General features: G+C 49.4%; 1 protein-coding gene across 1 annotated transcript in view; it reads left to right on the top strand.

The window, feature by feature from the left end:
* RANGAP1 (Ran GTPase activating protein 1) overlaps positions 1-21172 on the top strand; it is a 1265070-nt gene that overhangs the window by 828872 nt on the left and 415026 nt on the right. Inside the window, exon 12 of the mRNA XM_069652750.1 lies at positions 16880-16990. Coding sequence (XP_069508851.1) covers positions 16880-16990 — 111 coding nt within the window. The remainder of the gene's footprint in view (positions 1-16879; positions 16991-21172) is intronic.

Here is a 21172-nt window from a genome sequence, read left to right as displayed (position 1 = left end):
GCCAAAGAGGAGCCAATCATTTTCGGCGTTTTCGTGGACAAAACGCACAAAGAGGCACCGGCTATAGTCAAAACCAGGGTTCCTCGTGGAACAATAACCAACGGGCATCCCAGGGTTATCCCAGGGGACAGTGCCGAGGTCGTGGAAAGGGGAGAGGTACCCACACCAGAGGTGGAGGCACACCTTCCAAGCAATGATGCCCTGCTACTAGTCCCCTGCTGTGCCTCCCCATCAGACAAGTGGGTGTTATCAACGGTAGCGGGAGGTTACGGCATAGAACTCTAGGGAATCCCATCAAACCTCCCCCGTGCCAGAAAAGACTGTCAAGAGAGGAACAACTCATCTTGGTGGAGGAAGCCGAAGCTCTACTCCTCAAGGACGCCATCGAAATCGTGCCGTACAACGAGGTAAACAAGGGTATTTATTCAACATACTTGCTTGTTCCAAAGAAAGATCTGACCATGCCCCCGGTATTAGACCTGCGCCCTGCAAACAAATTTTTCAAGCCATTAAAATTCGATATGACAATTCTACAAGAAGTAATCCCTCTGTTAAAACGGGGGGATTACATGGCAACATTGGATATGAAAGATGCTTATTTTCATATTTCAATGTTCCCAGGGCACATAAGCTTCTTGCGATTCAAAGTAGCAGACCAGCACTACCAGTTCAAAGTGCTTTCCTTCGGGATAGCCTTCGCTCCAAGGGTGTTCACCAAGGTACTGGCAGTGGTGGCGGCGCACCTTCGCAGGGAGGCAATCCCAGTGTACACCTACCTGGACAACTGGCTGATTGCGGGAGAATCCTACCATCTTTGCAAGATAAACACCCAAAAAACCATAGACCTTGTCTTTGGATTGGGCTTCTCAATAAACGAGAAAAAGTCAAGTCTGGTACCAAACACATCAAAACAGTTCCTAGGAGCTGTGTTAGATACAGAGACAGGCTTAGCCTTCCCATCCATGGAACGAGTACAAAACATGCTTCGGCAAATACCCCAGTATCAAGCCGGTCTCCAGATAAGCGTACGCAAAGCTATGCGTCTGCTAGGCATGATGGCATTGTGCATTTACCTGGCCCCCCACGCGCGCCTGCACATGCAACCAATGCAGGAATGGTTGGCGAAACAATGGTCTCAGGCAAGTGGTCAGTGGGGTGGTTGTTTCGCCTACACTGGTTCAAAACCTACCCTGGTGGTCAAGGGAAAATCTGCTCAAGGGGAATCCCTTGCACGAACCGGAAGTGCTAGCGGTTGTCGCAACAGACGCGTCACTTTCCGGGTGGGGGGCCCACTACCTTCAGCACACGGCTTGTGGTCACAAGTTACTGCACAGAACCACATCAGCCTAACAGAGTTATTGGTGATCTTCAAAGCACTGCAAGCTTTTGAGAACCAATTAACAAACCAGTCGATACAATCCTGACAGACAGCACCACCGCAATGTTCTGTGTCAACAAACAGGGTGGGTCACACTCTCCAAATCTGTCCAAACTGGCTCAGAGAACATGGAGGTGGGCACTCAAACGAGGGATGTCCCTGTCCTCTCAACATGTTCCAGGGGTACTCAACACTCTAGCGGACTCTCTCAGCAGAGATCCTCTGCCAGAAGAACATGAGTGGCAACTACACACGGTCGTGGTACACCACATCTTTTCTCTATGGGGCTACCCCTCTCTAGACTTGTTCGCTACAAGAGAAAACAAGCAATTCCCAGACTTCACGTCCAGGTTCCCACAGCCAGACTCTGAGGGGAACACCCTATGGATGAGCTGGTCAGGGAAATTTGCTTACGCTCCCCCCCCCCCCCCCGAATCCATTAATCAGCGGAATAGTGAACAAGATACACAGGGATCAGATGACACTCATCCTAGTTGCTCCTATGTGGGCGAGACAACCGTGGTATCCACATCTGCGGAAGCTGGCGATGTGCGATCCCATCAAGCTCCCGTACCTGGTCAACCTGTTGACTCAACACAGAGGGACAATGATACACTCACAACCTCACTCTTTGAACTTGCAGCATGGCTCCTGAAGTCATAAAGTTCCGACACCTCAATCTTCCACAGCGGTGTATGAATATCCTAAAGGAAGCACGGAAACCAAACACCAGACACTGTTATTTCCTCAAGTGAGAGAAATTCGTCATTTGGTGCCAATCTAAACAGATCAACCCAATAGAATGTACTCCATCACACATTCTAAAATACATGCTCCACTTGTTGGATTCAGGGATGGTCTTTAGTACTTTAAAAGTCCACTTAGCAGCTTTATCAGCCTACACTGCCTCTCAAAGTAAAGTCTCATGGTGGAAAGTGACAGTAATTAAAGAATTCATGGAGGGAGTAAAGCGAAGACTAGACCCTCCAATCCCTAATCCCCCACCAGGCTGGGATCTGAATGTAGTGCTAGTAAAGCTCATGGGCCCTCCCTTCGAGCCTTTGCATCAAGCTACTTTTATACACATTACCTGTAAAACTGCCTTCTTAGTGGCTTTTACTTCCATAAGAAGAGTCGGCGAACTCCAAGTCTTGTCAGTGCAGGACCCTTTCTTTATCATCCATATAGACAAATTGTTTTACGTACTCGCCCTAGGTTCTCCCCTAATTTCATTTCCAAGTTCCACGTAAACCAGTCAATTGAGCTTCTGGCCTTCTTTCAGAAGCCAACTAGCTCAGCTGAGGTCAAGCTCCACACACTAGATGTGAGGAGGGTGATTCTCTACTACATAGATGAAACCAAACCGCTTAGGAAGACCGATCAACTGTTTGTCTCCCTGGCTACAGGCACACAAGGAGAGCGCGTTTCCAAAAGACCCACCTCCAGATGGATAGTTAAATGTATACAATGATGCTATTCATTATCAAACAAAATACTGCCTTCTACACAAAGTGCCCACTCCAAACGTGGCACTGGTGCTACTTTGGTCTTTATTGCAAACGTCCCCTTAGACAGCATTTGCGAAGCAGCTACATGCAGCTCAGTTCACACCTTCACTCAGCACTAATGCATTGACACACATTCCAAGACAGATACACAGGTGGGACAAGCGGTTCTAAAATATCTATTTGCCGCTACTCCTTCTCACAACCCACCACCTTCTCATAACACTGCTCGCTAAACTATGCATAGCATGTGATCTAAGCAGATTACACAAGCAACAGAAGGAATACATTACTCACCGTTATCGTATTTCTGGTACTTGTTTCTACTTAGATTCACATGTGCCCACCCTTCCTCCGCTGAGAGAAGGTGCATAGATGTTATGAGATTCTACATATATCTGCTTGGATACAACTGTACTCACATGACGCCTCATGGCAGAAGAAAAACAATCTGAGGGACCTCGACGTGTGAGGGATCATGGGTACAGTGGACATCACACTAGGGATAGTATTACTGGCACGCCCTGTTGACGTCCCTTTTCGAATTTCGTAAACAACAACTGTAGTACTCCGCAGCTTCCACTATATATTGGCCTATGCATAGCATGTGAATCTAAGCAGATACAAGCACCAGAAATACGATTACGGTGAGTAATGTATTCCTTCTAGTCAGTTGAGACATTTGTCACTTCATTTCTTCTCAATGACCTTTGTCATGCTCAAGATGTCTACGGCAGAGGAGAAAGTCTTCTTGGCAGCAGATGTACAAGTAAGTGGCAGAATTGTTTTCAGTGGGTTTCAGAGAGTAGCTTTTTCCCTTGCTAGTTGGCAATTATTTATATTTTAATTTCATTTATTTAGTTTTATATGAGTGAACGTAACCCAAAAGTGTCGAAGATTGCCAAACAAATAAACAGCCCCTAAACAGGATCCTATTGCACATTCCTCACAATATAAAAAATACCTACAGATGTTATAACCGCATTTAAATTTAACACATTCTAGACCTTCAATAATCAAATCATAATCCTTCTAAAAAAAAAGGTTGTTTTTAATTCCTTCCTAAAAGATAAGATGGAACGGGGAAAGGTAGATGCTACTGGCAATGAGTTCAGCAAAATAGCATAATAGGAAAAGCCTAGTTTCCGTGTCTCTTCACTTTTAGCTTTCAGTATCTTGAGTCTTAAAATGATAGCACTGCTTATCATGCCAGAACAGGCTGAGATTCAAAGGTTTACCAACTTAATAGCCTAAAAGATTATACAAGCTGTTATGAAAAGAATGCATTCAAGTGCGAGCCAGTGCTCTCACGGACCAGTGGGGGCGGTATTCAGAGCAGTACAGGCAGTAGCCATTCCTTACACAAATACTATCAGTAGGTAGGGGATTGACAACTTGCCTTCAGTCCCCTTCGAAGGTCCACATTTCTTTTTTCAAGGAAGGGGTTGAAGCATAAGTCAACCACACTTATTTGTTGGATTGTACACGTTTCCATCTATACACGTTATGAGGCTCATTCAACCTAAATGAGTCTGACTTTTATTAAACACATTCACCATTCACAAGGCTGCAATTTGGGCTACTCCAAAGGCCTTTGTTCACAACTATACATTAATGGCTGGTACCTTTACGTGTGCAACCTTTGGTTCAGCCATCACAGAAATATCTGTTCACTTTAAGCCCATAGCCTTTGCAGCATCTTGCCTTCTGTCATTTTTCTTACAAAGGGTCCTGCTTGGTAGATCCCCACACAGACGAGGAGACAAAGGCCCAATTATTGACTAAGCAATCTTTCGAAGGGATTGTGCCCTCCGACGTATTCCTTATCTATGATATTTGTATCTCCAGCTTGCTGGCCTCGGAAAACAATTTTCCCAATAGAGGGCGCTGTGCATCGACGTCCGTCGAGTAGGTGTTCGACAGCCACCGTATAAAATGGCCACGCGCAGCGTCCGTTGCTCAGTTCCATTTTTCTGCGCTTCGTGTGCATTGGAATACCGTTGCTTAGTTCGTCAGTCGAAATATATAGTCATATTTCCTTGGGAAAACCGACTCGTACTCGATGGCTTCCTCCTCCGACCCGACGACTCCTCGGTCTGGTTTCAAAGAATGCCGAGACTGTGGGAAGAAAATGTCGTTGACGGATCCTCACAGGATCTGTTTGTGGTGTCTGGGAATCGAACACCAGTGTTCGGAGTGTGAGGAATGCCTATCCATGACGGAGAAAGCCTTGAAGGAGCGTAAGGGGAAGCTCGAGAGAGGTAGGTCAGTTTTAACTTCCTCGAAAGTTTCTGCGGTAGAGTCGAGACATTCGTCTCCTCACCGTCGAAAGCATTCTCGGTCTAGGTCTCGAAGTGGCTCCCACCACTCGTCGAGGTCTAGACACTCGAAAAAGAGGCATAGAACATCTCCTTTGTCGTCGTCTTCTAGTTCCCCTGAAAGAATAAATTGCCCCACAAAACACAGCTCTCAGGCTGAGTGGGAGGAATTCAGAAAAAAGATGCTAAGCGTCTTCGAGAAAGCGGCTTCCAACCCCTCGAAGTCAGCTGAGGGTGATACCCCGGGTGGAAAGCCCAAAAAATCTAAACCCCGCGAGTCGCAGCACCCGGCGAAAGAGTCGACCCGAAAGCGCCATGAGCCATCGGGAATTAAAGCATCTTCGACGCCATCGTCGAAAACCCCTTCGAAGCACAGATCGGCGCCATCGACGCCGTTGTCGAAGGGTTTTTCGACGCATCCGTCAATCGAGTCGACGCCGACATCGACGCCGATAAAAGAAAAACCCACGGCTACTCCACAGCCAACGGTTACACAGAGAGCCTCCGACACGACGTCGAGGACGTCGTCGACATCCTCAAGCAGGATTCCGATCCTCTCGAGTTCTTCGAGGCCTCTTCCAGTTTTCTCGACGCCTTTGTCGGCGCCTTCGAGGATTTTTACATCGGCGTCGACGACATCGACCTTTTCAAGGCCACTGATGATGGCTCCCTCTGCTTTAGAGATGGGTTTTATACCATTTCACAGGCCAGAGCATCCCCCCTTAACTTCAATTTATGAAGAGAGGGAAGATTCTGATCAAGAAAGGCCTTTTGGGCTGCAGAGGACCACATCACCTGAACCAGAGACTTTTGCCTCTGAGGAAAGAAGGTTGAAAGACCTTCAGGATGCATTACAGGAAGCAAGTGGCCTAGACACTTCCCCAGAAGTGGAATTTGTCAAACCAGACCCAGGGGAACATGCTGAAACCCCTTATAGAACCCTAATGTCAAGAATTATGGAGTTCATAGGTTGGTCTGCGCCTTCACCTGTTTTTCAACAGGATGACCTCACAGATATTCTGGATAAAGGTCCACAGGAGGATCCTGTGGTTCCCTTGCATTCTGCTTTACAAAGAAAGATTTTAACTAACTGGGAAACTCCTGAAGTTGTCCCTGCGGTTAACAAGAAGTTGTCAGCGAAATATAGGGTATATGCTGCTGACCCTGAATACCTATCTAAGCACCCTACTCCAGAGAGTCTGGTAGTCCAGGCTGCAACTTCATCAGGCAGTACATCTGCATACCCCACTGCTCCGCAGGATAGGGATGATAAAAAATATGATGCCATAGCTAAGAAAGTCTTCTCGGCCTGTAGCATGGCTTTAAAATCTATTAATGCAACTTGTACGCTCGCTAGGTTCAGCCATACTCTTTGGGAGTGTGCTTCATCAGCGGCTGACTGCCTCCAGGAAGGAGAAGAAAGGGACGCATTTTTAAATATCATCAGAGATGGTAAAGATGCAATGTGTGAGTCCCTTCAAACTTGGCATTGATTCTGCTGACAGTATCAGCAGGGCCATGGCGGCAAGTACCACAATCGGCAGGCATGCGTGGTTGAGAAAGTCCGGCTTTGCTCCTGACGTACAGGCCAGACTGTTAAATATGCCCTTTGACGGCTCTTCCCTGTTTGGTAAGAAGGCGGATGACAGTTTGGAAAAACTGCAAACATCTAAAGCAGCAGCCAAGTCACTAGGGGCTGCAATCCGTCAAACTACTTTTCGTCCCTCAGGATCCTCTTGGAGAGGAAGGTCCTTAAGCTATTATTCCTCATATGGAAGAGGCAGAGGACGGCCGGCTCAAAGAGGCCAAGGAAAATGTACCCGTGGTGGACGGGGTAAAGGAAAGAAAGCCGCATCAGCAGGAGCAGGAGCCGCTTTACCTTCGGCAACTGCATCAGCCGCTCCCAAACCACTCTGAGGTCTCCCATCACAAGACACCTGTAGGGGGCAGGTTAACTCACCATCTGACGGAATGGCAGGCTATTACGTCAGATGCTTGGGCATTGGAGACAGTTGCCCAAGGTTACTGCCTACCTTTTCTACGCATCCCTCAGAGCCATCCACCGGGGAACAGCTCTCTGAAAGTGACGGATCCGCTCCTCTTGCAGGAAATCGTAGACCTGCTAGAGAAAGGTGCCATAGAACCGGTACCTGTAGCGGACAGGAACAAGGGCTGGTACTCCCCCTACTTTCTCATACCAAAGAAAGACGGAGGACTGAGACCCCTCCTGGACTTACGAGAATTGAACAAGTTCCTCAGGAAGGACAAGTTCAAGATGGTAACTCTCTCGCAGATCCTTCAGGCCCTTCAGCTTCAGGACTGGTTGGTATCTCTGGACCTTCAGGATGCTTATTTCCATGTGCCAATCCATCCCAAGCACAGGAAGTACCTGAGGTTCGCAATTGGCAACTCTCATTATCAATTTCGAGTTCTGCCATTTGGGCTGACCTCCGCCCCTCCCTCCTTAGACTTGCAGCCACCAAGCTAATGTCGGTTGTGGCTGCAAGTCTAAGGAGGGAAGGGATTCACGTCTACCCCGACCTGGACGATTGGTTGATCAGAGCAGTTTCTTCGGAACAAGCTCGGATCCAACTAGATTATGTCTGCCACTTCTTTCACAAGCTGGGCTTCTCCCTCAATTTAAAGAAGTCACAGATGAGACCACCACAGAGACTCCAGTTCATTGGAGCAGTCCTGGACACGTCAATGGGAAAAGCCTCGCCACCAGAGGTGAGGGCTCAAGATATTCTGCAGATGGTCACCAGGTTCAAAATGCCCAATGTCTCCCAGCCTATGACTTTTTGAGGTTGCTAGGCCTCATGGCATCCTGCATATCCCTTGTGCCAGAGGCTCGCCTGAGAATGAGATCCCTTCAGTGGGCACTGAGGACTCAGTGGTCACAATTCTCAGGGAGGATGACAGATCTCCTCCGGATTTCAGACAAGGTAGCCCACGACCTTCAATGGTGGGCCTCTCCAGAGAACATCTTGAAAGGAGAACTGTTTTGGCAACCATGGCCGGAGATAACGGTAGTCACAGGCGCCTCACTCACATGCCAACGACTTGACCATCAGCGGTCGTTGGTCTCCATCCGAGTCCAGGCTACACATCAACCTGTTGGAGCTGAGAGCCATCAGACTGGCACTGAAGGCTTTTCTGCCGTCTGTACGGGGGAGAACGTCCTGATAATGACCGACAATACAGTGGCCATGCACTACCTCAACAAAAGAGGAGGCGTAGGGTCACTGCCACTGTACAGAGAGGTGATGCAGCTCTGGTTTTGGGCAATTCAGGAAGGAATATCTCTATCGGCAATTCACCTAGCCGGAGAGAAGAACTTGACAGCGGATGCTCTGAGCAGGCAGAACACAGTCTCCCACGAGTGGGAGATAGCTCAGGAAGTCCTTCAAGAGAACTTCGCCCTTTGGGTAACCCCTCAAGTGGATCTGTTCGCCACCAGTATCAACAGGAAGTGCGACAGATTTTGCTCAAGGGAATTTCCCCCGAGAGGAGCTCTAGGAGACGCGTTCGTAGTGGACTGGGAGTTCCCACTTCTGTACGCGTTTCCTCCGGTCCCTGTCATTCCTCAAATGATCAGGAGGTTGAGAAGGTTTCGGAAGACCATGATCCTAATTGGCCCGGATTGGGCCAGGAGAACGTGGTACCCGGACCTTCTGGACATGTCCATCCATCCTCCGATTCATCTACAGAGAGGATCTTCTCTCGCAGAAGGGAAGTCAGGTTCTCCATCCAGCCATCAAGACCCTCAACCTTCACGCTTGGTATCTGAAAGGTTGAGGTACAAGGATTGGGACCTTACAGATGACGTCATGGAGGTGTTGCTTTCGGCCAGAAGGACAGCAACTAAGACTCTATACCGCTGCCGTTGGAATAAATTTTGCAGCTGGTGCAGAGAAAAGAATATCAAACCCTTTTCATGTGGTACACCTGCAGTGTTATCCTTCTTACTTTATTTGGCAAATTTAGGTCTTCAAGTTGGCACTATTAAGGGCTATCTTGCAGCGCTATCGATCTTTAAGCGCACTGCAGAGGAGCCATCGAATTTCAAAATTCCATTGGTAATACAATACCTGAAAGGTCTAACTAATGTTTACCCTCCAAGACCATTCCAAGTTCCCTTATGGGACTTAAATCTAGTTTTAAACTTCCTAAAGGGTGCTCCCTTTGAACCACTCCACTCTTGTTCATTGAAGTTTCTCACCCTCAATACTGTTTTATTGGTAGCATTAACATCTGCTAGAAGGGTTAGCGAGATACAAGCCCTATCTTGTAAACCTCCTCATACAATTTTTCACAAGGACAAAGTCGTTCTACAGGTGAAGCCTAACTTCCTCCCAAAGGTAGTTTCTGAATTTCACATTACTCAGAAGATTACTTTACCTTCATTCTATCCTCCTCCCCATCCAGGGAAAGAGGAAGAGAGACTACACAGGCTGGACCCTAAGCGAGCTTCGAGTTTTTATATCAGTAGACTTGCTAAAATTAGACAAGCAGACCAACTCTTTGTAGGTTACGCAGGACATAAATTGGGATTATCAATAACCAAACAAACCATCTCCAGATGGATTATTTTAGCCATTCTGGAATGCTAAAAACTGGCAGGGAAAGAGCCCCCTCAAAGTCTAAGGGCTCATTCGACCTGGGGTATCGCAGCCTCCTCAGCTCTTCAAAGAGGGGTACCAATTAGAGACATATGTGCGGCTGCCACATGGTCGTCCGCACATACCTTTACCAAATTTTATAGCCTGGATTCCTCCTCTATTCAAGAGACTAGATTTGGCAAAGCTGTGTTACACTCTGTTCATTCTTAAAGAGTAACAGGGCATCTCTTACTCCCGCCTCCAATCACATACCACTGCTATGGGAGTCTATCATAAATAAGGAATACGTCGGAGGACACAATCCCTTTGAAGAACAAGTTACTCCTTACCTGGTAACGTTCTTTCAATGGGATGTTCCTCCGACGTATTCCTTATCGCCCCTCCCATCCATCCCCGCAGTAACATTTCCCTTGTGGTTGCAGCTTACGCTCCTTCAAGGGTAGTAACCATTCATGCAATAACTACCTTACTCTACAAAACGGAACTGAGCAACGGACGCTGCGCGTGGCCATTTATAGGCATGATGACGTTGGCGTCGATACGGTGGCTATCGAGGAACACCTACTCGACGGACGTCGACGCACAGCGCCCTCTACTGGGAATTTTTTTTTCCAAGGCCAGCAAGCTGGAGATACAAATATCATAGATAAGGAGTACGTCGGAGGAACATCCCATCGAAAGAACGTTACCAGGTAAGGAGTAACTTGTTCTTCGAGGGGATTGGGTCCTCCGACGTATTCCATATCTATGACATGTAATCACCACAGCTGTGCTGCTTCGGAAACTTTTTCGGCGTCTGCGTCCTGCGTCGATGATGTCGATGCGCCGTCATCGAGGACCTCCTCCGACGTCCGACGTCATCCGATGTGATAAGTAGGACGCACAACGCCCATAGCCTCAGTTCTGTTTTTTCCGCGAACGTGTTGCTTCGTGTTTCTCGGTTTGAACGCCTCGACTCTTTGGAGTTCTGTTCTTCTCGGTTCTTTGAACCTGTTCGTTTGTGAAAATCCTTCTGAAGATGTCTACTTTGTCTTCGACCCCGCGTCCGGGTTTCAAGAAGTGCGGGGAATGTGGGTCCAAGATGTCGGTGACGGACTCGCACGACGCCTGCCTCTGGTGCCTCGGGGAGGCCCACGACACGGATGACTGTATCGACTGCCAGTCGCTCACGTCCAAAGCCTTACGCGAACGTAAGAAGAAGTTGTCGGTAGGTCGGGTGTCCAAGCCCCGGAAGTCGAAGTCTGCGGGGCTTTCGACGGATGATTCGAGGGGTGACTCTCCGTGTCATCGTCGGAAGTCTCGTGGGTCTCCTTCTAGGAGTCGGTCTCGCCACTCCTCAGCCTCTTCGAGGCATTCTCGGAAGCGCCGACACCGGTCGTCTTCCAGGTCCTCTTCGGAGGGCTCTGCCCGGCACGTCGCTTACCCCTCCAGCCGTGCGACGCCGGAGGAATGGGCTTCCTTCGGGAAGAAGATGCTGGCGATTCTTGAGTCACAGGGTACTCAGCCGTCCGCGCCCCCAAGTGGGGTTGGTCGTGTGAGGTCGAGAGACACCGCTCGCAAGAGTGGTCGGCACGAGTCACGGGAGAGGTCCTGTTCGGACAAGGGGACTCGTTCTCGGCGTACCCGTTCCAGGTCCCGGTCCTCGACGCGTTCGAGACCGTGTGCACCTGTGAGGTCCTCGAAGAAGGCATCGACGTCTGTGGCGTCGAGGGCGTCGACAGGCTTTCTCGAGGCTCTGGCTCCGAGGAAGTCGTCGATGCCGTCGACGCTCAGGTCGTCGAGGGACACGCTCGGGGCTCCGGCCTCGAGGGCTTTGTCGACGCCGCCGATTCTGGAGGCGATGCATCTGACGTCGACGCCAATTTCCTCGACGTCGACGCCGATCCTCTCGGCGCCGATGCCGGTTCTCTCGACGCTGGCACTGATTCGCTCGACGCCATCGACGCCTTTCGTGTCGGAGGTACCCCAGGGCACGGGTGGACCCCCTAGAAAGGCTCTGGTTAAGAGCAAGCACTCTCGAGTGCCTTCTTTTCGCCACCTGGACTATATTTCAGAGGCGGATGAGGATTCTGATGGCCTGGTTCCTAGTCAGGTTCCGGATGAAATTGTCTCGGGCCTTAGTCAGTTTGACGAGTTGAGACAGTCACTGCATGATGCCAGTGGACTGGACACCTCTCCGGAGGTGGAGTTTTGTAGGCCTGAGCCTGGCTCTCATGCTGATTCCTCGTACCGGCGCCTTATGGCTAGGGTTTCTGAGTACTTGGGATGGTCTGCTCCCCCAGGGGAGTTTGTGCAGGATGATATGACAGACATCCTTGATGTTGGTCCCCCGACTGACCCGGTTCTGCCGTTCCATATGGCTTTACAGAGAAGGGTGGCGGACTGCTCCGGAGAGTCTCCCGCGGTGGGCAGATCCTTGTCGCGAAAATACCGTCCAGCCAGTGGCGACCCCTGCTACTTGACCAGGCACCCCACTCCGGAGAGTTTGGTGGTGCAGGCGGCCACGGCCCCGGCGAAGCAGACGTTGTACCCTACCATCCCTCCTGATAGGGACGACAAACGTTTTGATGGCTGGGCGAAGAAAGTGTTTTCTTCTGGTGGTATGGCGCTTCAGGCGGCCAACTCCATTTGTGCCTTGTCACGTTTCACGCACACTCTGTGGAACTGTGTTGCGTTAGCGGCTGAACATGTTCCCGAAGGGGACGAACGGGATGGTTTCCTTGCTATGGTCCAGGATGGTAAGGATGCCATGTGTGAGTCCGTTCAGTCGGGTTTGGACTTAGCTGAATGCGTCAGTAGGTCCATGGCGGCGAGCACCGTGATACGCAGGTTTGCGTGGTTGCGGAAGTCGGGGTTTGCTCCTGATGTGCAGTCCCGGCTCCTCAACATGCCCTTTGACGGTGAACGCCTTTTTGGCAGCAAGGCTGACGAGAGCCTTGAGAGGTTGCAGACCTCAAAAGCTGCAGCGAAGTCGTTGGGCGCTGTAGTTCGCCAACCTCCGCCTTTTCGTCCTAGGGGACAGCAGTGGAGGGGTGGTTCCTTTTGCTATTACTCATCCTTCAGTAAAGCAAGAGGAGCTGGCAGTCAAAGAGGCCAACGCAGGGGTACCAGAGGTGGACGACAGGGTACCCGTGGTGCCAAGGCCGCTCGGGCAGTTGCCTCTTTGCCCTCAGGTAACACCGCAGCCGCTCCCACTCTGTCGTGAGGCCATGTCCCATGGTTCGCCGGTTGGGGGAAGGCTGGCGCAGCATCTTGTAGAGTGGCAAGCCATTACTTCAGATGTGTGGGTTCTGGAGATCATAACCCACGGCTACTGTCTTCCTTTTCGGCACAGGCCTCGCGACAATCCACCGGGGAACCTCTCTTTGCAGAGTCCGGATCCGCTCCTTGCGCAGGAAATTCAAGCCCTGCTGGAGAAAGGCGCCATAGAACTGGTGCCTGTTGCGGAGAGGAACAAGGGATGGTATTCCCCTTATTTTTTGATTTCGAAGAAAGACGGGGGATTGAGACCCATCATGGACTTGCGCGGTTTGAACAAACTCCTCAGGAAGGACAAGTTCAAGATGGTTACTCTCTCTCAAGTCCTCCAGGCCCTTCAGCTTCAGGACTGGTTGGTGTCACTCGACCTCAAGGATGCTTACTTCCATGTGCCGATCCATCCCAAGCACAAGAAGTACCTGAGGTTCGCGGTTGGCGACTCGCACTTTCAGTTTCGGGTCCTGCCGTTCGGATTGACCTCCGCCCCGAGGGTTTTCACCAAGCTCATGGTGGTGGTGGCAGCGCATCTCGGGCAAGGGGGGATTCACGTCTACCCCTACCTGGACGATTGGTTGATCAGGGGGCAGGGGGAGCTCTCCCGAGCAAGTCCTGGATCATCTATCGGTCACCTGTCGCTCCCTTCACAGGCTGGGCTTCTCCCTCAATTTAAAGAAGTCCCATTTGACGCCAACGCAGCGGCTCCAGTACATCGGAGCAGTGCTCGACACTTCCCTGGGGCAGTGTTTTCCTCCCCAGGTGAGGGCTCTTCACATTCAGCAGATGGTGCACAAGTTTCAGCATGCCCAGACGCTCCCAGCGTTCGAGTTCTTGAGGTTGCTCGGCCTCATGGCATCCTGCATTCTTCTGGTGCCAGAGGCTCGCCTGCGGATGAGATGTTTGCAGTGGGCACTCAAGTCGCAATGGTCGCAGTCCTCCGGCAGGATGTCGGACTCGATTCAGGTGCCGTCCTCGGTCGCCCGGGACCTTCTGTGGTGGGCCGTCGAAGGCAACTTGATGAAGGGGGCTCCATTTTGGCTTCCCTGGCCGGAGGTGACGATCGTGACGGATGCATCCCTCACGGGATGGGGAGCTCATGCCAACGGGCTGACAGTCAGCGGTCGTTGGTCTCCGTCGGAGTCCAGACTCCATATCAATCTGTTGGAGCTGAGGGCCGTCAGGCTAGCCCTGAAGGCTTTTCTGCCGTCTGTGCGAGGGAAGAATGTCCTGATCCTGACGGACAACACAGTGGCCATGCACTACCCCAACAAAAAGGGGGGGCAGGGTCACTTCCTCTGTGCAGGGAGGCGATGCAGCTAGAGTTCTGGGCCATCCAGCAGGAACTTTCGGTCTCGGCAGTTCATCTGGCCGGAGCCGAAAACGTGACGGCGGACGCTCTGAGCAGGCAGAGCGCGATCTCTCACGAGTGGGAGTTGGCTCAGGAGATTCTCCTGGAGATCTTCGCCCTTTGGGGGACCCCTCAAGTGGATCTCTTCGCCTCCAGTGTCAACCGGAAGTGCGAAAGGTTTTGCTCGCGGGAATTTCCTCCAAAAGGAGCCTTGGGAGACGCGTTCGTGGTGGAGTGGTCATTCCCGCTGCTGTACGCGTTTCCTCCAGTCCCCGTCATCCCGCAAGTGCTGCGGAGGTTACGGAAGTTTGGTTCCCGGATGATCCTCATTGCCCCGGCGTGGGCTCGGAGGACGTGGTACCCGGACCTTCTCGACTTATCCATCTGCCCTCCACGTCGTCTTCCCTACCGAGACGATCTGCTCTCACGGGAGGGGGGTCAGGTTCTCCATCCAGTGGTCAGATCCCTCAACCTTCACGCTTGGCTTCTGAAAGGTTGAGGTATAAGGATTGGGACCTCCCTGAGGACGTGATGGAGGTGTTGCTTTCGGCCCGAAGGCCAGCAACAAAGTCTCTGTAACGTTGGCGTAAGTTCTGCGACTGGTGCAGAGTTCAGAATGTGGATCCTTTTGCATGTGACATCCCCATGGTTCTGTCCTTTTTACTTTCTTTGGCCCACAGGGGCTTGCAAGTGGGTACCGTTAAGGGTTACCTGGCGGCGCTGTCCATCTTTAAGCGCTCGTCTGAAGAGTGTTCTTACTTTAAAATCCCTTTGATTTCACAGTTCCTGAAAGGGCTCACTAATGTGTTCCCTCCGTCACCTTTCCTGGTGCCCGGTTGGGATTTGAACCTTGTTCTTAAGTTTCTTATGGGTGCTCCGTTTGAGCCTTTACATTCTTGCCCTTTGAGGCTGTTAACTCTGAAAACTGTGTTTTTAGTTGCGGTTACTTCCGCTCGCAGAGTGAGTGAGTTACAGGCACTTTCAGTTAAGCCTCCCTTCACTGTATTTCACAAGGACAGGGTTGTCCTTAGAGTTCGTCCTTCTTTTCTTCCAAAGGTAGTGACGGAATTTCACTTGGCCCAGAAGGTTGTTCTTCCGGCATTCTATCCTCCTCCGCATCCTGGTAAAGAAGAGGAGAGGCTCCATAGGCTTGATCCTAGGAGAGCTTTAAGCTTTTATGTTTCACGCATGTCCCGGGTCAGAGTGGATGATCAACTCTTTATTGGTTACGCTGGAAAGCGTTTGGGGCAAGCTGTGACGAAACAGACTTTGTCTCGCTGGATTATTTTGGCCATCTCGGAGTGCTACCGCTTGGCGGGTAAGGACCCACCGGCTGGCTTGCGGCCCCATTCTACCAGGGGTATGGCTGCGTCTACTGCCCTGCAGAGGGGTGTTCCTATTCGCAACATCTGTGATGCAGCCACCTGGGCTTCAGTACATACATTTGTACGTCACTATTCCCTCGATTCCATCCGAGCACAGGATCTGGCCTTTGGCAAGGCGGTCCTTTGCTCTGCTATTTGATTGGCTATTCTACATTTTGATACTAAATTCTTTCCCTCCTCCTTGCTTTGGTACTGCTTTGGGAGTCTGTCATAGATATGGAATACGTCGGAGGACCCAATCCCCTCGAAGAACAAGTTACTTTCTTACCTGGTAACGTTCTTTCGATGGGATGGTCCGACGACGTATTCCATATCGCTCCCGCCCTGCCTTCCCTGCTGCAGAATTTCTTTTGCGATTGCAGCTTACGTTCCGCAAGGCTTTGTGTCTGACTGGCAGTTGACTTATGTCACACGTTCTGGGGGAAAAAACTACAACTGAGGCTATGGGCGTCGTGCGTCCTACTTATCACATCGGATGACGTCGGAGGAGGTCCTCGACGACGGCGCATCAACGTCATCGACGCAGGACGCAGACGCCGAAAAAGTTACCGAAGCAGCACAGCTGTGGTGATTACATGTCATAGATATGGAACACGTCGTCGGACCATCCCATCGAAAGAACGTTACCAGGTAAGAAAGTAACTTGTTCTTCTAGTCTAGATGTTCCTTGTCACAGTCCTAACCCCAGCCCAGCCCCTGTATATCCTTTTATTAAACAGAAAGTTGTGAGAACAACAGTTGGTATCCTGACCCTCGTAGTGGTGGGGCTAGATTATTATTATTATTATATTAATAGGAGAAATTGAGGGATGCTCTTTTAGAGTCACTTTGTCAAGAGTTGGACATGTTCATGACCATTGCATGTCTTGATGTGTTTACGCCTCATCAGGTCAGTAAGTTCTGTGATGAGGAAGCCTAACGAGGACGTTATGAGAATTTCCTCTTATTGATTTAAAACAGCCTTTTGCATTGTGTCATTGTGTCCCTGCAATGTATTTGTAGATGCTTAACTGCAACATTTGGCATCTCCAGTTTGTTTGGTTGATTTTATTTTAACCTTGATTTCAGGTGGCAGTGGCTTCCCCTCCCCCCATTGATGCGTCCACCTTTCTGGCATTCCCATCTCCAGATAAACTCCTCCGGCTGGGACCCAAACGATCCTCTCTTATTGCACAACAGGTAAAGATGCCTATGTGAAGTGTTAATTGGAGTAAAAGGAAAACAATATTTGCAGGAAATCCCCCTGTCGGCACACTTAATTATGCCAATGTCCAGCATGATACTTTGCACTGTTACTCTGCACTACAACCCAGGCAACAACGGTACTAGCAAAGACGTTGCCCCGGGTAGTTGTACTACTCCATGTTGGCACACTTATTACCTGGTTACCCATTACTAGCAATTCTGTTACTGCAACCTTGCGACTATACTCCCGATTGATATTATTCTGCATAAACGTCACCTGGATGCGCCATACAGAATCTGTCACCCTACTGAAGTGGGATCCTTTTAGGTTATCCCCAAAAATGTGTGCTATAATCAAGATATTGACCACAACTACTGCAGTATAACACTACTTTCCATTAACACATGCTCTTCTCAATACATAACAGGCTATTTACTGGTGTAAGACGACCAATCTCTCCTCCTGATTGACATTGCTTAATAAGGCATATTAAGCCTCATAACGAGTCTGATGATAATTATGTGATAAATCCACCAAATTACCACCAGCTTGATTACTGATTTACTGCAGGCTTCCAAGTGGTAGTAGGGCAGTGGGTATCCCCATTTTCAGAGTCCATATGACTCCATGGGGATTACGGCAGAATTGCTGCCAGAGGTAATTCTGCCAGTTTTTGTCAGTAAGGTGGAGGGATTTACCTTCAGCTTTTTGCTAGATAGATATGGCAGTTCTAAAACTGCTATAATCACTTTTCAACTGAGGTCCAATATGACACTTTTCTAGGGGGCAAACCTCAAACACATGCTGCGCAACCGACACAATCCATGTCTGTATGTTTGCCGCCTCCTGAAGTTCTGAACAGTTCCTATGGACCACTTCCTTCATATCAGCTGTCTTCAAGGGTAGTAGGGTCCATGTTGCTTTGGTCCTGACAAACACAACCACAGCAGGTCATTATTTAATGGCTACCTTTGTACTGCTGATCGTTTCGATGCTATGAGGGAATAAGAACCTCTTTAAATTCCCTATCTGATGGAAGTTCTGGCTGCTCAGTAACTACTTATGCAAATGCCCCTACTTAGCTATGTTGTGCCCCACTGTTAGGAAGGATTCCCATTTTGCAACTTCCCTTCCATAGTTCCTAACGACCCCCATTCCTTTTGCTCTGTTTTTGAACCTGTTCTGATCTTTGAAGGGAAGTAAAGCCTTCAGCTTCGCTTCCTTTGCGTTTTGCTCAGTGTTCTGGGGAAACTGATCAGTCCTTCATACTATCAGTACTGTGAAACCGTTTCCCTAGGTGAATTCTTGTACTTTTTAACATTGCACGCAGCACCTTACAGTGCAGTACAATAGGGCTATATTTGTGGCAGCCTTGCTTTGAACACTTGGGATTTTTGGTTACTTTTATATGTGCCTAAGACAAGCTGTTAGTAGAAGGTACATTTTTTTTATAACCTTTTTTGCATTATTTTAATGCACATGGCTAGTGCCTTTAAAATGGGCGTGCCACAAGATTTCCTCTCAATTATTTGGCCTTGCCAGGTCAGGAAATCCCTTAGTAAGGTCTTGCACTTGCCCAGGAAATCTGCTGCTTTTATGGGCTTATGATGGCTTTCTGTGTGGCCCAGGAAGGGGATGGAACTGTCTGGTCCCGCTCTACATCCATGGTGCCAGCAAGTTAGGTGTGGGGCAAATGTAAAACCAGAGTTGTCCCTTATGGGACAACTACCGTCTGGTTGCATGGTTGTCATGAATTCGCATTCCTGGATGCTCTGGGACAGATTTAGAGGCCACCATTAATTATTTATGCACGTTTCTTCGGTCTAGTGTTTTCACTAGCTACGCGCTCTGGCGCATTTAACCATCGTAACTCTGCCCACTCTTCGTGTTGCAACTTTGTTACTGCTTTTGTTCCAACACTGTAAATTACTTCTTACGCGCTCCGTGCCTTTGTTACCTGCTGCTTTCACTCCTTGGTCTGCCTTCTGCAGTTTGCCTACCTGCTCCGTCTGTTTCACCGCTCCACAGTGTCTCTCCCCTCTTCTCCGCTGGACTCCTTCTCTTCCTGGCAATTGTACTCGTATCGTTGTTTGGCACGGCTGTTGTTCTTCACTGGACTTTCTCATTCAACTCGGCACACAGCGATACGGCCTGCAGTCCTCTGCATCTTTGTGTTTTTCAGCCTACAAGCTTCCCCCCGACCCCCAACTAAAGGCTGATTCCGGAGGTAGCGCCATTCTTTCCTTTTGATTCCATTCTTTGGAAATTGTGGCGGCCTCCCGGAAAACACTGCAACTCTTTAAGAAGGGCACTCCCCAGAGACACTCTACGGACACAGCACCGAGATATTCCAGCCAATCCAGCTCTACCTCCTCCTCAGGTGAGAGTGAAGGTGAACTCATAGTTAAACGTGATAGTTTGCAACGCCAAGGGAATATGGCTGCTGCTGAGCAGCTTCAGGAATTGCTGACTGCCGTACAGGGCTTGTCAATAGAGGTTCAAGGCCTGAAGGCTGAGAATACGGTCCTATGCAATTTGTAGCAGCCAGAGACACTCTGGGGTTGGCCATCAGCAAATTTGATGGATCCTCCAAGAAGTTGAAAAAGTTCCTTGATGCCTGTGTTGTGTACTTTTACCTTCAAACCCACTGCTTATGCCACGGATCGTTCAAGAGTAGGATTTCTAATTTCAAACATGGTTGGAAATGCCCTAGCCTGGGCAACTGCCCTTGTTACCTCGGCCAACCCAGTCCTTCAGGACTAGAACGCCTTTGTGTCTCTGCTCCAGTGGACTTTCGAAAGGCCTGAGATTGTGTACACAGCAGGAGAATCACTTTTGGACATCAGACAAGGATCAATGGACTTGATGTCTTACATTTCTTCCTTCAAATGTTTAGCAAGTGAGGCTGGTTGGCAGAAATCAGTCCAATTTACAGTCTTCCGGAGGGGTCTTCAAGAAGATCTCAAAGACGAGTTAGTTCGCACCACTCAACCTAAGACTCTGTAGGAATTGTTCTCACTAGCCTTGTAGATTGACTATCGGTTAGCAGAGCGACTTTCTGAGAGAAGACGCAATCAACCGTCAAGTTCCTCATCTTCTGTGCCTACCCATTCGTCCTCTGCTCTCCCTAATCAAGGATCTGGGGAACCTATGCCTAATGAAAGGAAGTGCAGAAGAGACAAGGGGCTGTGTTTATATTGTGCTTCAGAGGGACATCTTTTACAGGACTGTCCTTAGCTACCCCCTCGAAAGTCGGGAAATGGAAGACCCCGTTCCTAGGAGGGACCACCACCCGGCGTTTGCCTAAAGGTCCAGCTGGTGCTGACAAGTCAAAGCTTGATGGGCTGGATAACGGCTTAATGATCGTAAGAACCACCCTACAACGGGGAGACAAGGAAAGAAAGCAGGGTGTGGCCTTAGTAGATGGCGAGCTGCTGGTAATTTTTGGACTATCCACTGGGCCAGTAAGGAGGGCATTCCTTTACTCTCCTGAACAAACTGTAGAGGGAGTAGACAGTCGTCCATTGAGTTCTGGTCCTATCATTCACATTTTGGTACCCTTACAGGTTTCCATTTTTGATCATTAGGATGTCCTTTGATGTTATTCAAGCAGCACACTTCCCCATTATACTGGGTATTCATTGGTTACGCTTGCACAACCCTCATCGACTGCTCTCTCAATACAGTGTTATTTCACTCTGTTTTCTGAATCTGGTTGTTTACCCTCATTTCATGGGAATCACAACCCTGCTACCTATTCGTCTCATGAAATTGTGGGGGTCCACTGTAAACCTCCTCAGTATCGAGAATTTTCGGACGTCTTTGAGGATAAGGTTCATAAGGAGTTACTTCCACATAGACTAGAGGATTGTGCTATCGAAGTGTTACCTGATTCCTTATTCCCATTATGACGCATGTATTCATTGACCATCCCGGAAAAGAAAGCCCTTAAAGAATACCTCGATAACAACCTGAAGAACGGTCTAATTCGCCCTTCTAAGTCTTCTGCCAGAGCTTCCTTATTTTTTATACCAAAAAAGGACACTAAGGAACTTAGACCTTTCAACGATTTCAGAGGACTCAATAAGGGTACCATCCATGAACGCTTCCCTGTGCCTTTAATCAAGGACATACTCGAGGCAGTTCAGGGAGCTGTTGTATAGCAAGTTGGACCT

The sequence above is a fragment of the Ambystoma mexicanum genome, chromosome 3p (assembly GCF_040938575.1).
Source record: "Ambystoma mexicanum isolate Mex_15411 chromosome 3p, UKY_AmexF1_1, whole genome shotgun sequence".
In the NCBI taxonomy this organism is placed as follows: domain Eukaryota; kingdom Metazoa; phylum Chordata; class Amphibia; order Caudata; family Ambystomatidae; genus Ambystoma; species Ambystoma mexicanum.
This window is presented reverse-complemented; position numbering and strand designations above follow the sequence as displayed.